The 21,916-nt window shown below is 49.8% G+C and overlaps 2 protein-coding genes across 6 annotated transcripts; one reads left to right on the forward strand and one right to left on the reverse strand.

The window, feature by feature from the left end:
• Window positions 1–918: 918 nt before the first annotated feature.
• On the reverse strand, window positions 919–21,838 carry RITA1 (RBPJ interacting and tubulin associated 1). 5 transcript variants are annotated; one of them, XR_010933305.1, is made up of 5 exons: window positions 21,487–21,838; window positions 20,393–20,758; window positions 7,408–7,594; window positions 2,427–2,501; window positions 919–1,298 (listed from the first exon to the last, which is right to left on the reverse strand). XR_010933305.1 is itself a non-coding variant. In XM_067700678.1 (4 exons), the coding sequence occupies exons 3-4, from the start codon at window positions 20,701–20,703 to the stop codon at window positions 17,143–17,145; spliced, it is 819 nt and encodes a 272-aa protein (XP_067556779.1). In that variant the 5' UTR covers window positions 20,704–20,758; window positions 21,174–21,313; window positions 21,487–21,769; the 3' UTR covers window positions 15,316–17,142. The 5 variants fall into 5 exon arrangements, 3 of the variants coding, with proteins under 3 accessions (XP_067556779.1, XP_067556778.1, XP_067556777.1); XR_010933306.1 differs by lacking the exon at window positions 2,427–2,501 and having other exon boundaries at window positions 922–1,298; XM_067700678.1 differs by lacking the exons at window positions 919–1,298; window positions 2,427–2,501; window positions 7,408–7,594 and adding exons at window positions 15,316–17,650; window positions 21,174–21,313 and having other exon boundaries at window positions 21,487–21,769.
• On the forward strand, window positions 7,274–14,861 carry IQCD (IQ motif containing D). The gene is made up of 4 exons (XM_067700675.1): window positions 7,274–8,002; window positions 11,080–11,313; window positions 12,993–13,064; window positions 14,405–14,861. Exons 1-4 carry the CDS (start codon window positions 7,274–7,276, stop codon window positions 14,717–14,719), a joined length of 1,350 nt encoding a protein of 449 aa, XP_067556776.1. The 3' UTR covers window positions 14,720–14,861.
• Window positions 21,839–21,916: the final 78 nt, after the last annotated feature.

The raw sequence follows: 21,916 nt of genomic DNA on the forward strand, positions 1-21,916 counted from the left end.
CCCTCAACATATAATCATCATCATCACTCCCCATTGAAGAAAGCTTTTAACACTCCAAAGGGCTTTCCTGTCTATTAAACCATCCCTTCTCCACTCAGCTCCCTTTTGATGTGGCTAAGACAGGTGTTGTGTCACCAGGTGCCAAGGAGATAAGGGACTTGCCTAGACTTATTCCAAGAGCCCCTGACAGGAGAGAGTCATGCACCCAGGGCTCCTAAGACCCAACTTGTGAATCTGATCTTGATTCTGTAACTGATGGTGGCTTTAGATGGTGCTGAGGTCGGCTCGTCAGACAGAGCTGGGCTAGGCTTGGGCATGCCTTCCTTTGAATCTGGATAGAGCACTGGACTTAGCATGGGGGAGGCCAGGAGTTTTACAGGGAAGCCAAGCTGCTGTGGTCTGGACCAGTGGTTCTCAACCAGGAGCACCCCACCCACACTCCACAGGGACATTTGGCAACGTCTAGAGATATTTCATCTCCACCTGATCAGAGCTAATGGTGGGAGAATGGTGCTACTGGCATCAAGTGGGTGGAGGCCAGGAATGATGCTAAACATTCTACAAACACACAGGACAGCCTCCACAGGAGAGAATTATCTGACCCAAAATGTCAGTAGTGTGGAGATTGAAAAACCCCGTTCTGCACTGGTATTTTCACACAAGACAAGTGCTACACACACACACACACACACACACACACACACACACACACACACACACACACACACCCCTTTTCCCTTCAGGCCCTAGTTAGTGGAACTGAAAGTAAAAGGGATTGAAAATCAAGACCATTTGAAATACAGAGCATCAAGGAAAAGTATCTCTTTGACCTTAGCTCTCAAATAATCACAGCAGGTTATATCCTATGACCAATCAAATGCCTTTAATATGGGGGCTTTTGAACACAAGTTGTTTTTGTTTTTGTTTTTGCCTTTTTGGCTGCGTTGGGTATTTGTTTCTGCGCACGGGCTTTCTCTAGTTGCGGCGAGCGGGGGCTGCTGTTTGTTGCAGTGCACGGCCTTCTCATTGCGTGGCTTCTCTTGTTGCGGAGCATGGGCTCTAGCCGCGTGGGCTTCAGTAGTTGTGGCTTGCAGGCTCTAGAGCGCAGGCTCAGTAGTTGTGGCACACGGGATTAGTTGCTCCGCGGCATGTGGGGTCTTCCTGGACCAGGGATCAAACCCGTGTCTCCTGCACTGGCAGGTGGATTCCTAACCACTGCGCCACCAGGGAAGTCCCTTTTTTTTTTTAACCACAAGCCAGACAAAGAAATACATTTTCCTCCTTGATCCAGCAGACGCCTGTTTAAATACAAAAGAATACTTACTACATGCAGTGCACTATGATATTTTCTATTCTATTTCATTTATTTTTAATGCTAGTCTCAACAGGCAAATTGATTCCACCACTCACTAAAGGGTCATGGTTTAAAAAAGACTCTCCTACAACATAATCTGTCAGTCAGGAAAAGCCAGTGTTTTACATTTGCTAAGATTACGATTTAAATACATATGTATATTTAAGTGGGGGAAGTTTATTTTAGAAGAATCTAAATTCACTGCTAAGAAATTCTTCCTTATGTCTGAAACAACCTAAGTGATACTATCCACAGTTGGATATGACCAGAAATAAACACATCGAAAACCACACTGCCAAAAGAGGAATCAAGGATTGTGATGAATTAATTTGTAAGGGGGAAGAGTCTGGAAAATGGTGAGCAGTTTAAGGGATCTCTGTCCTCCTCCATTACTAACTGAAAGTCATGAATAATGCAGAAACCTGCAAAATTAAAAACAGAAATAGTAAAAAGGAGTAAAAAATGGATCCATGTTGGCTCTTTATAAACCTTTCTGCACAAAAACAAATATATATTATATTTGGAAAAATACATGTTCTATTTTTAAAAGTATTCAAATGTTAATATTAAATTGTATCATTTGGAAGGTCATCCTAAAATCTCAACATGATTGAGTCAGGACTTCATTTCACACTCACATCAGTTTTATCAAGCGTGGGTTCTGTTACTGTCCCCACATTACAGGTGAGGAAGCCGAAGATGCTTAGAGACGTTCATTGACTTGCCTGAAGCCACACAGCAAGGAAGTGTTGATCCCCTAGGACTGAACTTCAAACTTGCCTGACATGGGAACCCACAAACTTAATCACTGGGCAGCAGGCTCATGTTTTCCCATTCAGCTTCAGAGATGAGAGTCCAGAAGGTCAAGTGAATTTGCTCAGGGCTATAACCGTGGCCAGTGGCCAGTAGAGAGTTGTTCATTATAACCAGCAGCTTAGAGATCTGTCCCTGGGAGCACATTCCCTCCCAACCTCAGTCACTATTCAGGGTCCTCTGTCGCCAAAGCACAGAATAACGCTGGAGCCTGCGGCCACAGAGCCATCACCACCGATGCAATCCAGTCTGTTAATACCTGCAGTGTTCACTGCTTCAGCTCCAGCCCCGGAACCTTCTGCAAGCCAAATGTCATCCATGAAACATGGGTTCTCTAAAAGGACAAGATAGGATTGGGTAATACTTCAAAAGCGGTGATAGAGGGAATTCCCGGGAGGTCCAGTGGTTAAGACTCTGCACTTCCACTGCAGGGGGTGCGGGTTTGATCCCTGGTCCCTGGTCGGGGACCTAAGATCCTGCATGCCGCACAGCGCAGCCAAAAAAAAAAAAAAAGTGGTGATAGGAGAAAAAATGCAACTAAACCATGAAAAAGAGAAAACAAAATATATTTAAATCTTTTACCTTAAAATTCCAAGCCCTGCGTCCAGGGATGGGAAACAACTCATATAGGCCAGATCTTGGCCCACCACTTTCACTATTGAAATGTGACACTATTTTCTGGTTCTAATTCAGGACAGAACATATCTTGTGAAATAACATTATCCTATGATGCCAACAATACCCTGTGGGGAAACAGAGCTGTTGTTGAAGCTGGGTTTGCCATCTCTCCATTTATTCAATAGTGCTTTCCTCAGCACCTACTGTAGGATAGTTGCTTGGGAGATAGCAGTCTTCATCATGAATGTCCTGCCCTTTCCAGCCCCTCACCTTCCCCGCTCTAGACCTGGAAGGCTCACATAAAGCCTAGAGCGTTCTGAAAAAAAGCTAGCTGGGTGGTTCACAGGCCAGTTGGATCTTCCTGAGGCTGAAAGGAAAAGTGCTGCTGCTTCGAAGGCAAAACCTCTGCCCATTAACCCAGCAGGTAGGTGGAGGAATCGGGACTAAGCGACCAAGAGTCCCTTAGCCATCAAGGACTCCTCTGAGTCATAAGCAGAACATCAGGATACAGGTGAAAGCACGGAGTGTAGGTCTTGAAGTCGTGGGGTGGGTGAGAATTGTGCCTCTCAGAAACATGGCAGAACTGTCAAAAGCACATGAAGTCAGCTAAGCAAATTATAACATCCACAATGTGTTATCAAATTGATGGCCATAAAGTTCGTACTATTCCTTTGTTATCATTTTAACATCCACGGGATCAGTAGAAATGGCCCCTCTTTCTTTCCTGATATTAGTACCTTGTCTCTTCTCTCTTTTTCTTAGTGTGTCTTTAACATCTCCCTACCGCTTGCTAATCTTGCCTTTTTAGCAAGACGGAGATCTGGTCTCAGACCCATCCTTCCTGGGTCACAGTATCTAGCTGGAATGAAATAACACCAGGATGTAGACATTGTTATCTCTGTTTCATGAAAGTGAAACAGATTTTCCAGTTATAGCAAGGTATAAAGTTTCCTTTTTAAGGAAAAGTACTTAAGGAGGAACATGAACATGTATTTAAAGAAAACAATTGAGTTGATAATAGTACAGCTTGGTCTAGAGATTTGGCAGAAATCACAAAGGTGGCATTCCAGCGAGAGAGATTTGGGCAACACTGAATTAGAACCAACCATCATGAAGGCATCTTTCTTGCCCCATCAGTTCTGCTCCAACAATCCCCATGTCGTGATCAGTTACGAGGTATGTCTTGGTAATTCGCTGATAATAAAGTTCCAAAGTATGTGAATGATTGACTCCAAAATATAAAAATCAATGAGAGATGATTCAAAGCTTACCCTAAAATAATTTAATCCCTCTCCCTCCTTCACCCGCATTCTGATAAGCTTTTTTTTTTTTTTTGCCACGTGGCTTGTGGGATCTTAGTTCCCCAACCAGGGATCGAACCCAGGCCCATGGCAGTGAAAGTGCCGAGTCTTGACCACTGAACCTCCAGAGAATTCCTGATAAGCTTTCTTAAGTGAGGAGAAAGCAATGGGGTGGCAGCTCTGCACTGTGAACTGTGTCTAATCCCAGGTGTACCCATGGGAACGTGACACCGGGAGGAAGACTGTGAGGCACTAGACAGAAAGGTGAATCAAGTCTAGCATTTATATTTATAAGTAGTATAATATAATATGAAGTAATGCAATATAATATAACGTATTATATTATATATGCACATATAACAACAAATATGCATATTCGTGTTAAATAGATTGAATGCTATAGGAATCGAGTTGTGAACCCATCTCTTCTCTACACCTCTACTTAACAGGACTCACTGAAACTGGACCAGCAAAGAATTAGTCTATAAATCATGATTCTAATTTTTCCACCATAGAAGTCAATCTTAAAATCAAGAGGCTGGACAGAATAGTGGTTATGGGATGCGGACTCCTAAGACAGACTGCCTGGGCTGAAATCCCAGCTCTGTGACTTACATGCTGTAAACTAGTAGAAACAGCTAACCTCCCTCTGCCTTCCTTTCCTCTTCTGGAAAATGGACGTAATAAAAACACCTACCCCAGGAGGCTCTTGTGAAGAATAAAGGAGTTAATTTGTGTAAAGCATTTAGAACAGTGGTCGGTACATAGTAAGTTCTCAAGAGTTAGTTCGTTTTTTTGTTTGTTTTTTGTTTTTTCGGGGCCACACCGCGTGGCTTGTGGGATCTTAGTTCCCTGACCAGGGATCAAACCCAGGCCCCTGCAGCGAGAGTGTGGAGTCCTAAGCACTGGACGCCAGGGAAGTCCCAGGAATTAGCTAGAATTTAATGGCATTTCTTAAAATGAGATGCTCCCCACCCCCACATAAACCTCTCTTTCTCCCTCTCTCCCTCTCCCTCTCTCTCTCTCTCCCTCTCTCTCTTTCTCTCTCCCCCCCACCCCTCTCTCCCTCTCTCTCTCCCTCTCTCTCCCTCTCTCCCTTCAATTTGTTTTTTCACACCCTCTGACTTCTCCATGGACCAGTGCTGGATTTGCAGGGTACTTGTAGGGTAGTTGGGTTTTCTTCTCCTTTTTCTCCCCGGGGGAACAAAATATAATTTACCTCAAACCTTTTTTTTTTTCTTCAAAATGTTCCGAGAGGGAAAGTAAAACATCCAACAAGCTTATCTGAGTGAAAACAGGTATAATTTGCATGATAAAGATATATTTCCATTTATAAAGTTCATCAGCAGAATTAATGACAAATAAAGGGAAGATCCAATTAAAGTCCCCCCTCCATTAACAACCTTGTTTCACTCTTAGGGCAAGAATTTTAAAAGGAGAGGCTTAAGTTGGAAATGACTGAGATATTAAGGTTCGTGGCATTAATGAAGTGATCATATTAGAATTCAAGGAAAGGAGATTCTCCAGTGATTTTTGTAATCAGAGTCAGATGCATTTCCCCCAATTCCAGTTCCACCAGCTTTTTCTTGTTCACCCAAATGAGCTGTCAGGAACTGAGGGGCGTCATCATAATCAAAGAAAACAAGTTTGCCCTTTAAAGCAAAGAGGTAATTTGGCTGAAAGCAAATTGGAAACATTTCCCATAACGTTGCATTTGCAGCCGCAATCTCTAAAGAATTTGAGAGTTTTGATTTATGCTTGAGAGCCTTGGGGGACCATGGGGAGAAGTGAGTTCATTAAACACTTGGTTCACATTCATTCTGTGGCCCATAGGGCAGAGATCCTTCATTCCCCGGGGAGGCTGAGGAAGCTCCATGGCTGTCCCTAAAATGTTATTTTCAGGAAAAGCCTTAAGGAACTCACAAGATTGATTGGGGAACAGGAAGCAGGTGGGAATCAAGGAGATGCAAGATAATGCCCTCTGCCCCAGTCCTCAGCCCCCAGAGGCTTCTGGTTTGTTTTTTTTAAAAATAAATTTATTTATTTATATTTTTGCATGCATTGGGGCTTCGTTGCTGCATGCGGGCTTTCTCTAGTTGCGGCGAACGGGGGCTACTCTTCATTGCAGTGCACAGGCTTCTCATTGTGGTGGCTTCTCTTGTTGTGGAGCATGGGCTCCCAGCGCACGGGCTTCAGTAGTTGCGGCATGTGGGCTCAGTAGTTGTGGCTCGTGGGCTTAGTTGCTCCGTGGCATGTGGGATCTTCCCGGACCGGGGCACGAACCCGTGTCCCCTGCATCGGCAGGCGGACTCTCAACCACTGCGCCACCAGGGAAGACCCCCACCCCGATTTTTTTAATCCATTCTTAAAAGCCAATGCAAATGCGCTGTGCTGGTCCTCATGCTGTTCGCTCTCGGCACCATTATTTGCTTGTCCCTCTTCTGCTCTGTCTCCAGCTGCTGACCCCTGCGGGCTGCATTGCCCAGGCTCCCTTGTCGCTGGTTTCCCACTGGATTTGGTCAGTGGGAGGCACTGATGTTAGATTGGAAGGCTGGACAAAGGGAGAAACCAGATTTCTCCTCTTCTCTCTGCTTTGGGCTGCATTTCCGGCAGTGGCCACAGCTCCACTGGGGCTATAGTGACTCCTGGACAGGAAATGGCTGTGGCTCCAGCTTCCCCTGGGTGGCCCTGATCCCCAAACCCACCGCTTCCTCCTCCTCCACAATTGTCAATTGTGGTTTCCTGCAATTGACAATCGCTGGGTGGCTTTCCCTTCCCCTGATTGGCCTCTCAATTCTTCCATCACCCACGTAACTGGTTGCTGTGTTTGAATACCTAGAATGATGTCTGTATTCCTGGTTGGTCCCTGCCTGACACATGTGCCTGAGACCCAGCTCCACATATGGTCCCCTTACCCTTGGGGCCCTGAGCACTGTTACAAAGCTAAACGCGGCTTTCCTTGAGAGGTTCTGTGTAAAGGCTGCAGAGCACCTAAGACAAACTCTCCACGTCAACAGTTTACGGCTGCTGTGGCCACACCAGCCGTCCCGAAGTCAGCCTGACTCTGCTGACTACCTACTCCTTCCTTTTTCAGGGTTGCCAGAGACAATAAAAGCAGGAAGCCCAGATAGTCTACCAAAGTCTCAATCTCTCAGGGCGTACAAAGGCGAAGAAGACCGCTCATAAAATGGCTTTGGACATCCTTGCCGTGGGCCCTCTCTACGAAGACCCTGACGTCAACAGAGTAAGGCTGATAGCACAGACAACCAAAAACTCCACCGCCCCGCCAAAACGCTTGCCTCCTATCAGGACCAAACTCACCACCATCGAGACCAAGAGGATCATGTCCGTCCTGGACGAGACCATTCACAAGGTGGAGTTGGTGACCCTGCTGTCATACGTGGCATCCAGTTCCAAGAATTCGGAGGGGATGCTGGGGGAGGACATCATGAAAGCAGTGAGAGAGCACCAGGACCTTTGCCAGATCCTCGTGGATCGTGTCAGTTACCTGCAGGAGGAAGAAAGGCAGTTGCAGGAGGAAGAAGAGTTCGAGGATGAACCGTCGTTCCGAGACCGTGTCCTCTCCATAGAGGTGCAGAAATCCCACCTCCCACCCCTTATGCAGCAGATCAAAGGATCCACCAAGAACATCGTGAGACTCCTGCTCAGTAGCCCCCAGGCTGCCAGGCTGTTGCAGGTGCAGACCCTGGGCAGAAGTGTGGAAGCCCAGAGTTTTATTGATAGCCTGGTAGAACTCCGAGGTTTCCTGTTTGAGAAGCTACTCACTAGTCCCATGGAAGCCAGAGACAAGACTCAGTTCATCCAGGACATCACCAGACGGAATCAGAGGAACCAAGAAATCATCGGTACTCTGGAAAATGAATTGGCAGCCTGCGTGAGGAACAGGGATGCAGAGGTATCACTGCACAGTATTGGTCAGGTTATAGGAGGAGCCCCAGGGAGGAGTCCAAATCTTTTGGCAGTTGGGTTTTTTCCTCAGTGATTTAAATAGCTGTTTTCATTCTTTTACTCCATAAATATTGTTTTGAGCACTTACCGGATGCCAGGTCTTATAAATGATGAGTCCACATGGTCCCAGCCTCATGGAGTTCATGATAGGGAAGGTAGGTCTTAAAGAGCTGATTTAATTACAGTTTTGAGAAGTACAAGGAAGGGTAAGTATAGGATGCTATAAGAGAGTGTTATAGGAGACCTGAACTTGGAACTCAGGGATGTTGAAGCCAAGACATGGAGAATGAGAGGGAGTGAACCAGGCGAGTGAGGTAGAGAGAGACCTTCCAGGCCAAGGCTGGGTAGTAAATACTTAACTTAAGGCTTTGCTCGCAGATTACACAGGGCCTTTGAGGCCTAATCGAGGAATGTGGTCTTTGTCCTGAGGGTAAGGGGCAGGTAGGAGGGGTGGAAGCTCTAGAAGAATTTTTAAGAGGGGAAAGGATAACATGATCCCAACCTAACAAGACACATACTACGTGTTATTCTTCTTTTGCGGAGCACAGGCTCCGGATGCGCAGGCTCAGTGGCCATGGCTCACAGGCCCAGCCGCCCCGCGGCATGTGGGATCTTCCCGGACCAGGGCACGAACCCGTGTCCCCTGCATCGGCAGGTGGACTCTCAACCACCACCAGGGAAGCCACCAGGGAAGCCCCTATGTGTTATTCTTTACACACATTTTCGCACTAACAGCTAGCAAAGTCCCTGGGAAGTGGCGTGTAAGTATAGGTTTGGCTGCTAAATCAGAGACCCCAAATAATAGTGGCTTAGTCAAGCTGGTGGTGTATTTCTGTTTAACAGAGAGCTGGCATGGAAGCTCTGCTTCATAAACTCGTCAGGGGCCCAGGTTCCTTGCTGCTGGCTTCTCTGCTGCCCCCCACATGGGGCTTCTAACTGTGGACCCAGAAGGTTGCTCCAGCCTTCCACCGTCATGTCACCACTGGTCCAGCCAGCAGGAAGGAGGAAAGGGGAGGAGGGGACTTTGTCCTACCCTTTTGGGACATCACCTAGAAGCAGCGTTCATATAGTTCTTAGCTACACCCAGTGCTAGAGATGCTGGGAAAGTGGTCTGTAGCTGGGGCCACCTTCCCAGTGAAACATTCTGCTCTACAGCCTTTCTGGGGAGAACAGGTCCTGGGGGACAGCCAGCACTGTCACATTTTCATCGCCCTGTGATAGATGAGAGATCAAGGCCACGCTCCCTCCCTGATGTACTAGCTCGGGGGGTCCCCCCTTCCTTATGTTCTCTCCGACTTTGTCCTGTACAGCATTCATCAGGGTTTGTTGATGACTGTGTGATGATTTGATGATATGATTGGGGTCTGGCTCCCCCACAAGAGAACAGGGACCTTGTCTCTCTTGGCCCTCCACTGGGTCCCTAGTGGGCCTGGCACAAAAAGGGGGACAAGGTAATTATCTGCTGAGTAGAAAGATGACAGGCTCCTGGGTGCTCAGGGGAGACCACTCATAGGTTGGAGGGGTGTCACCTAGGGAAAGGAAGAGGACTTCCAAGTGGCTTTGCTGGTCTCATTCGGGTAGTGGAAACAGCTTGGGGCTGCCAAGTTGGACAGATCTGGGGTCAAATTCCATTTCTGCCAGGTGGGCAGATTTCATCAGGTCACTGGATCTCAGTGTAAAATGAGAGGCTGACACCAATAAGGCATGTTGAGGGGTCCACAAGAAAAGCTCTGACTGCGAATAGTACTGCCTGCTTCAAACCCAACCCCTGAAGGCTGAAGACTTGCCCACAGGACAGGCTTGCCTCAAACCCCTCCCCACCCCGCCTCCCACTCCCTGAGTACAGGAAGTGAGCTCAGACCCGCTGCAGCCCTGCTGCCAGCTGCCCCCAGCCCGAGGCTGCTGGCCTGAGCCAGCCACAGCACCGGTGTGTTCAGAGGGACACCCTAGCACTTGTGATCAGCCTTTGGAGTTTATTTACGAAACAGCGGTGCCCCCCAACCCCAATTCCTGTTTTATTTTACTTTATTTTATTTTTATTTATTTATTTATTTTTAACATCTTTGTTGGAGTATAACTGTTTTACACTGGTGTGTTAGTTTCTGCTTTATAACAAAGTGAATCAGTTATACATATACATATGTTCCCATATCTCCTCCCGCTTGCGTCTCCCTCCCACCCTCCCTATCCCACCCCTCTAGGTGGTCACAAAGCACCGAGCTAATCTCCCTGTGCTATGCGGCTGCTTCCCACTAGCTATCTATCTTACGTTTGGTAGTGTACATATATGTCCATGCCACTCTCTCACTTCGTCCCAGCTTACCCTGCCCCCTCCCCATATCCTCAAGTCCATTCTCTAGTAGGTCTGTGTCTATGCCCGTCTTACCCCTAGGTTCTTCAGAACCTTTTTTTTTTTTTAGATTCCATATATATATGTTAGCATACGGTAATTTTTTTTCTCCTTCTGACTTACTTCACTCTGCATGACGGACTCTAGGTCCATCCACCTCACTACAACCAATTCCTGTTTTAGAACCGACTGAGGGTCACGAGCCAAGCCAGGCCCTCAAGGGGAGAGCGGGGTGGGGGGGGCAATCCCTGCGGTGTGTGTTTATCTCACACTTTCATGCATCGCGCCAAGTGTCCCTGGCAACTAGGCACTCCCCTGCTGTGCCCCGGCAGGAGCGTCGCGCTGTCGCAGACCTCTCCTCCTGTGACCCCGCTCAGGCGCGCCTGTGCACTTCACACACGCCGGGAAATAGAGGACGGTGGCCAGACAGCCTGTCTGGATCAGACAGACCCGGCTTCAAATTCCATCTCAGCTGCACAACCCCAGACAGACTCAACCCCCGTGAGCCTCAGTTTCCCGGTCTCTAGGCAGGCTGTCCCCGTCCTCCGGGGCCAGGGCTGGGATTTGGTGAGGTAGTAGCGCCCCGTCCTGAGGGGGCTGCAGGCACGCCAACCTCTCCTGCGATGGCTCATGATCGCGGAGGTATCCTGGAGCCTCTCTTCTTCCTGGCCCAGGTGGAGAAGGAGAACGTCGTGATCCAAGAACTGAAAAACCACCTGCACCAGCTGCCCAAGCTCTCAGAGAACAGCCTCCTTCGCACCAAGAAGGAGGCCAAGAAGCAGCAGAAGGCGGACTTCCGGGCCTCACAGGCCCGGGTGGCCAAGACCCAGCAGGAGATCCTGCTGCTGCAGGCGCAGTTCAACAGCCTGGTCATGGAGAACTGGGAGGCAGAGCAGGCGCTGAGGAAGGTGCCCCGGGGAAGCGGGGTGGTGGGGGCAATGGGGCCACTGGGGCAGGGGAGGGGGCGAAGGGAGGGCCAGGCGCAGGGCTTGGGGTGGGGGGCAGGGCTGCTTCAGCCGCCCGGGGTGCAGCTCCCTGGGGAGAAGGGTGCAGGGAAGCCCAGGATGGACACAGTATCCCTCGGGAGGCAGGAGGGAGCAGCACACAGGCCAGGGACTGGGGGCAGAGAGATCAGGTCCTGCTGCAGGCCAGCTCTGTGACCTTGGGCAAGTTCCTGAACTCCTCTGGGCCCCACAAGGAGGATGATACCCACCTGTCCTGCAAAGGAAATGAAGGCGCACAGAAACCTCTGGCAAATCTCTTAACTCCCTCTGAGCCTTAGTTTTCACATTTTTAAAATGAAAGTGATTGAATAGGCCTTAAAGAGTTGCTATGAGAATTAGATGGGATGATGGGTAGGCAGCTGGTAGCACCTAGTCGGTGCTCAATAAATATCATTTTTTCATCTGCCTTCTCCATCGTCTCAGCCAGGACCCAGGCCCAGCATGCACCCAGTTTGCTTCCGAATCCCTTTCCTCACAAAGGGCACCCTTTCTAACACTTGTTCTCAGATTCGTTTTTGTTTCACTACACTTTTGAGCATCTAATGGAAGCACCGGGCCTCTCCCCCATGAAAAGGCACAGAAGCACATACCCATGGGGCAATGCTTGGGTTACAGGCCCCCTGAAGCCAGCCCATCCGTGGTGCCCAAGTTATGACCTCTTGCACTGTAGGACTAAGGAGCTGATTTTTTTTTTTTAATTGAGGTGAAATTCACATAACATAAAATATAACCGTTTAAAGTTATTCAGTGGCACTTAGTATATTCACGATGTCGGACAACCACAACCTTTATCTAGTTCCAAGATATTTTCATCACCTCCAGATAAAACCCTGTACTCATTAAGTAGCTTCTCCACCCGCCTCCCCCCAGTCCCTGGCAACCACTCATCTACTTTTTATCTCTATGGATTTGCCTATGCTGGACTCTTCACGTAAATGGAATCATACAATATGTGGTCTTTCGTGTCTGGCTTCTTTCACTTAGCCTTGCACTTTCAAGGTTCATCCACGTAGCATTTACCAATACTTCACTCCTTTTTATGGCAGAATAGCATTCCACTGTACGTACAGGAGCTGATCTTTTAAAAACAAAATTAGATCACGTTCCTCCCCTGTCTCTAAATCCACCCAACAGCTTCCACTCTCCCTCACGTTAGACACCAAACCCCTTGCACTGCTGACACTCCCTCTGTGACACAGCTTCTCACTCTGAGCTCAGTGGGACCATTCTCCTCCCCGGCCACGCCATTCCAGCCACACTGGCTCAGTTCCTACTCTTTAAACATCACCAGCTTGTTCCCACCGCAGGGCCTTTGCACCTGCTGCTCCCTCTGCCTACAATGTTCTGGAGCTGGACTGCTGGCTTCAAATCCAAGCTCCACCACCCATCAGCTCTGTAATCTTGGGCCAAGTGAGTTAGCACATCTGATCCTCCGTGTCCTTGCCTGTGAAATGGAGAACATACCTTGTGATGTGGATTCAGGAGGCGAGGCGTGAGGCAGGGCCTGCTGACGCAGAGCGGGCTGAGTGCTTTTTATTGTTAATATTAGTCCATCACACAATGACTAATTGAATTTTTTTTAGAAAAAATATAAAGTGGAAACGGAAATTGAGAACTGGATCCAGAAATACGATTTGGAGATGAGTGAAAAGCAGGTATCTGTCTGCCTAAGTCTCTCTCAAGTGTGTTTCCCAAGATCCTCTAGGAATGGGGGTGAGGGGTGGAGAAGAGAAGCCCTAGTATGGTCCATGGTCTATGCCAAGTTCTGGGCCTCTCCAGAGTGGCTTCCCTGCCCCTTCCTTAGGCTCAAGGGTTTGTCTAGCCTGGGGCAGTAAGGGGAGCCATGGGAAAGGAAGGAGCCAGAAGCTGTGAGCCACTAAGATGTGCTTGACACCAGGCCCGAAGATCCTGGCTCCATCTACTGTCAATATCCTAGACTCCCTGTTCCCTTCTGCTCAGCTCCTGCTAGCAGCCCCCTAAGCCGGGACTCATCCCCATGGGGTTCAAGCATTCACCTCCACCACTTCACTCAGGAACTTTCTACCGAGTGTTTAGATGTGCCCGGTGCTGGGCTCCAGCGGTCAACAAAGTCCCCATTGTCATCTGGAGGTTCTACTCTAGTGGCACTTACTCGCTGTGTGACCCTAAGCAAGGAACTTGACCTTTCTGAGCCCATTTCTGCATGTGATCACAGTAACACCCACGCTGGAACCATGGTGGGGATTTAACGAGTCACTGTTGTCACAGGTGCTTGTACAGCACAGGATCTGGCCTGGAGGGGGTGCTCCAGGGAATAGTAGCCTAAAAACGGGGTGCCCTTAAGCCTCCACCCAGCTCTGTGATAACATCGGTGGCCCACAGCCCCGACTTTGGGGCAGGGAGGCCTGGTGAGCACTGGAAGTGACATAGCCTCTGAGTGGTCAATGTCAGGTGTGCTGTCTGATCCTGAGTGCTCTATGAAGGGGGAGACTGGAGGCTGGGCTCTTGTTTCTCTGTTCCCAATGAGGGTGGTGGGTGAATGATGGCAGAGACCGAGTCCACTTAGCTCTGTGTTTTCTGGAAGTACTTTTCTTCTGGTAGATGCCTGGTGGGAGCGGGGGGGATGGACGTTGCATCCATCCTGTCATTTAATCCTGGAAATAGCTCCCACCCCTGCTCCTGGGTTTGGAATTGTCCCCATGTTTCAGATGAGGAAAAATGACGGCTTGAAAGGTGAAGCCCCTCGAGATGTGGCTGAGCTGGGATTGGAAGCCCAGCCTGCCCAGCCCACGAGCCGTGTTCTTTCCTCCTTCCTGACCTATTTCAGCTGGGTCCCACCGCAAACTCAGATGGACCGCATCAGCTCTCCCTTTCTCATCTGGGCCTCAGATGCAGAAAGGCTTAGCGTAGGCGGTATTGCTGGGGGCGGAAGCGCCTTCGGGAAGGGTGGGAACAGAAGAGGGTGGCAGGCGGTGCTCTGTGCCTGGAGACACCTACCCCCTGCCTGTCACCCCAGGATGAGTACGAGGAGTTGGATATCATCCACAAGGAGGAGAAGCTGCAGCTGGAGGAGCTGAAGAGACGGCATGACGTGCTGGTGGAAGAGTTCTCCCAGATCCAGGCCGAGCAGGAGATCAACACCAAGAAGAGGCTGGAAGCCGAGCAGGAGATGGTGCACATGGTGCGGGCTGCCATGCTCATCCAGGCCCTGTGGAGGGGCTACCTGGTCCGCTCCATGCTCAGGTCCAAGAAGAGGAAGTGGAGCAAGAGCAGAGGGAAGAAGGACAAGGGCAAGGGCGAGGGCAAGGGCAAGGGCAAGGGCAAGAAATGAGTCCCTCCCCCCAGCCTGCCCAGACCCCTGCCCTCACCAAGATCTTACCTCTCACTCAAGAGCCGGCCTGGAAGCCCCTGGGATGTGGAGCCCTGCGATTCATGGCCTTAACACTTTTTCAAAATTAAAAACACTTTTAAACCACAGCCTACAAATAAACTTCACTTTACCCAGGGCCATTGGGTGCGTGTCCATGCTGCAGGTGCCGTTTCCACGAGGGGAACACACAGGCTGGGTGTCAGCACGTAACCATTCCTTCCTTTAGCCTCGCTGGGAAGCTGGACCTTGGGCTGCATCTCCCTCGGTCCCAGCCCAGAAGCTGCCATGAGTGCGATGGACACATCACCCACCAGGACAGCTGGGTGTGGGTCACAGCTGCCCACAGGGGAGGGCGGGGCAGGCAGAGAACTCCAGGAGGAAGAGGGAGGGTTTCAGGCTGCACTCTGCCCCTGCTCTGGATATCAATTTGCCCACAACCTCTCCCTGGTTTAGCACCGTGAAAGCTCAGGGGTCCTGAGGTCATAAACCAGCAACCTCACATTAGCCTTATTTGGTGTCCAGGTAGTTGAAGAATATATTTTTTAATTCACTACTGGTGTTTTTTTTTTAAGTCTTTATTGAATTTGTTACAATACTGCTTCTGTTTTATGTTTTTGTTCTTTGGCCGTGAGGCATGTGAGATCTTAGCTCCCTGGCCAGGGATCCAACCCGCACTCCCTGCACTGGAAGGCAAAGTCTTAACCACTGGACCACCAGGGAAATCCCCACTGCCGGCATTTAAAAAATCAGAGGCTACTGCTTAAAAATGACTTTTCTGGAAAAATCTCATCATTCAGATAGCCCGGGCCTGCGTGTCTTCTAAAGGTGAGGAGCGCCCCCTTTGGGTGGCAGACAGGTTGTCCCAGTCGCCACCACTCCCAATTGTCTTCCAGCCATCATGGCCTCAGCGTCAGTCACCCCTTATCATCATACTTGGGCGGTTGCTTCCCTTTTTTAGTACGGTTTGGAGGAAAGAGGTATTTGTGGCCAATGTCTACTAAAACATAGGGGCAAGGGATAAAGGCAAATGAGAGCTGAATGTTTCAAGTAAAACTGAGGAGGGAGGGAACTAATTCTTTGCAAGTGTTCTAGGAAATTTAAACACCCTACATGTTTAAAATGCTGTCTGTGCCAAGAGCATGGCTCGCTTGCATCCCTCACGGCCCACCAGAGCCGTGTAGGCGTCTGAATGTGCGCCCCTGGTCCTAGGCACTGTTGGTCCCTCCCAGACTGTTCCCCGGGAGTGTCTGCTCTTCCCTTCCCCAAAGGTGGAGGCACAGAACCAAAGATGTGGCTTCCAGCTGGCCTCTCTGGAATCCCGGTGCTTCCTGGAGGTGCAATCCACCAGGATGCTGGGATTCTGGGTGCAGCTCCATCAGAACAAAGGCTTTGCTGTTCCTCCTGAGGGGCCTGACCCAGGATGGTGCGGGGCAGGAGGCAGGCGGGCCCTGACCACTTAGGCTTCCTCCCCGAGTGCTCTCCAGGTGCCATGTGAAAATTTCTGGTCTTCTTGGACCCCTCAAAGTCCAAGCAAATCCTAGTCACTGTGGGTTTTTTTTTTTTTTTTTTTACGGTAGGAAATGTATATCATATATATATATATACATATGATTTCAAAACAAGTCAACTATAGCCCATATTCTGAGCTCAGGAAGAATCAGCTAACCCCCCAATTAGTGGTATTAGCTAGAAACCAACACAGGAGGATTAGTTGCCCACCTGCCACTGTCATGATTGCTATGTTATTTACCTTTGTTATTTAAATCAACTCAGACCTAACACTGGCCTTTATCCTAAGGAAAAAATTAGCAAAACTCACGGCTTCGATGAGCTGATATATTTAATACATGAAAATAAATACATGACTATTAAAATTTTAAATGTCCACCCACATATCACCTTGTGTTCCCTGCTGGTCCACATACTGTGCCTGGGAAAATTCCTGAGGCGTCCAGACTCAGCTGGAAACTCATCCTGAGCAGAAGCTTGGCTTGAAGGGAGGGAGAAGGAACCCTCCGGGTTGGCGATCATACCATTTATTCACACTTGGTGGCGAGACAATGTTGTGGGTGTGATGGAGGGAGTGGGGGGACCCTCCCGGGGGACACCCCTGGGTTGGCACTGATATGCCGTGTGGCTATGACAGAACTTGAAACAGGGATCTCCAGAGGCGGCCCTCATATCCACACCAGCGGCAAAAGCAGGGAGCAACCAGAGGTTGTCAGAAGAAAGGGCGGCACTGCCCACCCTCTCTCTGTCTGCCCCCAGGAGTGCTTTGCCAATGCCTGGTGGTCTCCCCAAAGGCCCGCCCACCAGTGCCATCCTCTGAAACTCTGCCCTTTGCTGTGACCCCATGGGCAAACCTGCAGAAAGGACCAAGAAATTCATTTCCAAGGTGGCTTTGGTTTCTGGATGGCTCCGCCTCGTCGGGGGGTAACTGGCACTGAAACACTGACTGAATGAGCCCTGGGAGTCACCAGGGGGCTCCGGAAGGTCACTCCTGACGGGGAAGGTCTGGGATCTCGAGGCCCATTTGTGCAGGGGGTACTGGTGGGTGGGTGACTCGTGCTGGGGACATTAAGGTGGGTGAGGGAATAAGAACGCTCCCGCCTCGGAGGGCGTGGAGAGTCTAACCCGTCCACGGACAACCTCCGGGAATCTGCCACCACCCGGCGCTCTGTCTTTGAGGGACTAGCTGGGTGAATGGCTCGCACTGGAGTCTCCCTGGGGCGGGGTGAGTGGCTGCCCCTAGGGGTAGCTGGGGGTGTCCAGAAGAGGGCATGGAGCTTTGCAGCATCCCCCTTCGCCATCCACGAGGCCTCCCAGCCGGCGCCCTCAGGTCGGGAGCCAAAGAGCGACTCATCGCAGTAAGAAGGAGTGTGGCCAATCAGTCTGGCAAGGGAAGAGAAACAGTGAGCTGGGGAAATAAACCCTAAAAACCTTGCCCACACCCACCCGCACCCCCTGCCAGGCGGCTGCAGCAGCAGAGGGTTGCCTACAGGTCCCAGAAGTCCTTGTCTCCCAGCCTGGCACCTGCAGCGAGGCCACAGCCCTCATGTACCACTACCCCCATCTCTGCTATTTTTCCCCTGCCAAGTACCCAGTCCCCCTGCATCCTGCCCCACCCCACCCCCACTCCCTGGCATGTGCCCCAGGCCAGGCCAGTTTGCATATCCCATCCTCCTGACCACACTGATTGGCTCAGGAATAACCACATGACCCATTCTGCACAATAAGGGTCTGCCTTAGGACCTTTGCAGAAACTACTAGGAGAGAAATGTTTTTCTTCCACCTAGCCCTGAAGAACTGGCAGGATATAAGGGCTAAGCACCAGTGGCCATCTCCCCTGGGATGTGTAGGGGAAAGCTGCACTAAAACAGAGACAAAATCCCAAGAACGTTTTGAGCCCCTGTTATATGAGCCCCAAATGCCCTTTTTCTGCTGAAGCCAGTTTGGGTAAGTCTTCTGTCACTTGCAACCAAGAGTCCTGATTAATATAACCTTAGTCTTTATAGCTTTCACTTTTTCTCTTAACCCACGACTTTTCCCTTTTTGTAGTGGCCTCGTCAGCGGAACCCTCTGCAGTCATGTGGCCCTTCCAACTATATTTGAAATTGCACAGCCCAGCACCTGGCATGTAGAGGGTTCTCAGTTTGAACTTCTGTGGTCTGGCCTCACCACCAGAGCAGCTTTTAAAATTTTTGCATATTTACTCAGGGCTTTTCATGTGTAGGTCCAGGACTCAGCATGTCACTTGTGTGTCATCTCATTTCTCACAACACCCACAAGGAGGGCGATATAATCCCATTTTACAGACAAGAAAACTGAGGCATAGGAAGGGTAAAAAGGAGGGTACAGACAAGATTCAAATCCAGCGCCCTGCTCAAAGACCCAAGCTCTTGATCACTAAGTCAGACTTAAGTGCCTTCTAGGCCTCTCACCTTTAATTAGATTCATTCAGCAATTTTTTTTTTTTTTTTTTTGCGGTATGCGGGCCTCCCACTGCCGTGGCCTCTCCCATTGCAGAGCACAGGCTCCGGACGCGCAGGCCCAGCGGCCATGGCTCATGGGCCCAGCCGCTCCGCGGCACGTGGGATCCTCCCGGACCGGGGCACGAACCCGCGTCCCCTGCATCGGCAGGCGGACTCCCAACCACTGCGCCACCAGGGAAGCCCAGCAATTTTTTTTTTATTAGTCCCACAAATATTCATGGCATACCTATGAGGTGTCAGGTCCATGGTTTTTGGCCAGGACTAAAAGTGCTTCCATTCCCAAACTGCAAGTCTTTGAAAAGTCACTTGATTTAGCTGTTCAAAACCATACCTGGTTGATACCTATGTCTGTCTGGTACCAAAGTTGCTGCTCAATAGCATCTCTAACTCTTACGTACCTTCTAACTTGACACCCTCTACTTGTCAGCGTCCAGCATAAAACTCCATCCTCCAGGAGAGCATGCGGTTGACTGTTATCTGCCTTGTTTAGGAAACCATACTTCTGTTCATACAGCCTACGCTGACACCAGCGTTTTCAGCCATGTTGTAGCTGTCAGTGCCGCTAATGTCAACCTGAGCCTGCCTTGTGGTCCACGGCAATTGCCAGGTGGACATGATAATAATGGGGACTTGCTTTTATCTCTGTTGAATTTTATCTACTTAAATAAACACTATTCCCATTCTCAACTACTATATGTGCCTCTTGGCTCAGAATGGATCCTAAATATGATTGGCTAGTTATTATGGACTGAATTGCATCCTCCCAAAATTCATGCTGAATTTTAAAGAGGTAATTAAGGTTAAATGAGGCCATAAAGGTGAGGTCCTAATCCAATAGGATTTGTGTCCTTATAAGAAGAGGAAGAGGCACCAGGAGTGTACATGCTCACAGAGAAAAGCCCATGTGAGTTCCCAGTGAATAGGTGGCCATCTGCAACCCAAGGATAGGTAGCCTTCAGGAGAAAGCAGCCCTGCTGGCGTCTTGACCTTGGACTTCAAGCCTCCAGAACTGTGAAAAAATAAATTTCTGTTGTTTAAGCCCCCCAGTCTATGGTATTTTGTTATAACAACCCTGATTGACTAATATACTAGTCTTCCATGTTTTAGTTCAAGACACTGATGACAGTAAATAAGACAGAGCCCTGAGACCTCCCTCCAGGCTGATATTAATCGAAATAATCCAAATAATCTAACTGGAACCTACAATAACCACTGGCATTAGATCCTGTTTTTCTAAATTGTTCGTGAAAATGCAGCAAGAACCATTTTCAAAATGACTTGCTGAAGTTTGGAATCATCACATTTATGTCATTTCATGGATCAACCAAACTAATAATTTCATGCAAATTGCTGTGTGATCTTGGGCAAATCACCTGACCCCTCTGGGCCTCAGAAGCCCATTCTAAGACATTTGGGGATGGGTATTCCACCATCACAACCATTATCACTACCATTTACTGAGAGCTTCCTAAGTGTCGGGTTACCGTGCCCAGCACTGTACATGTCTCATCCCATTTAACCTTGTCAATAACCCCATCAGGTCCCACCTTCCACTGTGAGGAAACTGTGGCTCAGAGAGGTCAAAGTGCTTGCCCAAAGTAACACGACATGTGAACAACAGGGCATCTCCCCATCCTGTTACCTGTATTTGTTCTTCTTCCTTGGTGCGAGGGTCAGGGTCTTGTCCCTGGAGGAGGTAGTCTCACAGCTCCCGTTGGCCCCTGAGGCCTGTGATGCCCCTGTACCCACTCCTCTGGTTCTGTTGGCCTTCCCCATCCACGGTGGGTCAAAGGCTGGTGGTGTGGGCTGGGTGCCTGCAGGACTGCCAAACAAAGTCTCATCCACATATGACGGCCTAACCTTGACCCGGCAGCTGCCCCGGCAGCGGTGCTGAACGTGGAGGGTCTGCATCCCACTCACGGCCAGCTCCACCGGGGTCTTCACGCTGTTCATGGTCCTGGGTGACAGCAGGTGTGCTCTGCCTGCCAGCCCCTGCTTCCAGGTCTCCCTATGAAAAGTGGTCACGGTGGCAACCATCTGTCATCAGCAAAGACTGGCAATCTCTTAAGTCCCCGTCCCCAGGGCAAAAAGGTCACGTTCTCCCTCAACCAGTCCTCTTCAAAGGGGAGCTGCCAATCCCAGGGGACATTTCGGAAAATTGACTTTTTTTGAGTTGTTGTAATGACGGGGAGAAGGGTGCTACTGGCAAGTATTTAGTGAGTAAATATGCATTCCTAGCATACAGTGTGTACTCAGTAGATATTTATAGAATGCTAAGGGGGTGAAGAATAGATTGGGCCTGTGCCTACTTTAGCACCAACCAGAAGACAAACTATGGTGGCGGGGGGCAGACAGGGCAGGCTCCTATATCCTGTACGTATCTATGGGGCAGGAATAATAACCTGCATAGATCCCGTGCCTACCTCCTGCAAAGATCTCTACAAGTATTCTCATTTAATCTTCTCAGCAGTCCTGTGAGGTAGCTTCCACTATGTCCATTCTACAGATGACAAAACTGAGGCTCCAAAGGATGAAGTCACAAGTTTAAGTCCCACCTATAAAGCTAAAACAGTGGAAATAGAATGTGAACCTGATAGGAGTCTAGAGCTTGTGTACTTAACCATTCTACTACTGGGGGATTACACTCAGCCCGCCAACTGCCCCACATTCACCGATCCCCAAGTCAATGTCCCGGCTGATGTTCGAGGTGCCCGCATTCTGGAGTTATTTTCCTACCTGAGCATCTTGGTTGGCTGACGTCGGCGGCCACCCACAGCGCCCCCTCCCCCCAGTCCAGGCCTGGACTCCTTTGCGGGGACGTTTGGGCACCTGTGGAGCGCGGTACATCCGAGATCTGCAGCTCTGAATCCCGGGAGCACGCGACCCCTGGCAGCTCAGGCCGCCCCCAGCCCCCGCACGGGGGACCGCGCGGGCCGACCCTTCCCGGGAAACCCAGCCCTAGCTATGTATGCTCCACGCGCGCATCAAACAGCAACCCGCGAGCGGTAAGGCGGGGCGGGGCGGCCAGAACCATTCTCTCCCGGGGGGGGGATTAGGTCACCCTGTTCCGGATGCCCCCGGAGCTCCCCAAAGCCTCGGAGAGGGGTCTTCCGCGCCAATGAGAGGAGTGTGTGCGTATGCGTGCATGCATGCCAAGCCTCCGGAG

Source organism: Pseudorca crassidens, chromosome 12, assembly GCF_039906515.1.
Source record: "Pseudorca crassidens isolate mPseCra1 chromosome 12, mPseCra1.hap1, whole genome shotgun sequence".
Lineage (NCBI taxonomy): Eukaryota > Metazoa > Chordata > Mammalia > Artiodactyla > Delphinidae > Pseudorca > Pseudorca crassidens.

Bases quoted from the DNA above. Each gene is read 5' to 3' on its own strand.
- IQCD (XM_067700675.1), top strand. From the start codon at position 7,274: ATGGCTTTGGACATCCTTGCCGTGGGCCCTCTCTACGAAGACCCTGAC. The intron at 8,003-11,079 runs GTATCACTGCAC...TTCCTGGCCCAG, and splicing joins TGAGGAACAGGGATGCAGAG to GTGGAGAAGGAGAACGTCGT. The intron at 11,314-12,992 runs GTGCCCCGGGGA...AATTTTTTTTAG, and splicing joins CAGAGCAGGCGCTGAGGAAG to AAAAAATATAAAGTGGAAAC.
- RITA1 (XM_067700676.1), bottom strand. From the start codon at position 20,787: ATGGTTGCCACCGTGACCACTTTTCATAGGGAGACCTGGAAGCAGGGG. The intron at 17,651-20,392 runs GTAACAGGATGG...TTCCCTTGCCAG, and splicing joins AGGAAGAAGAACAAATACAG to ACTGATTGGCCACACTCCTT.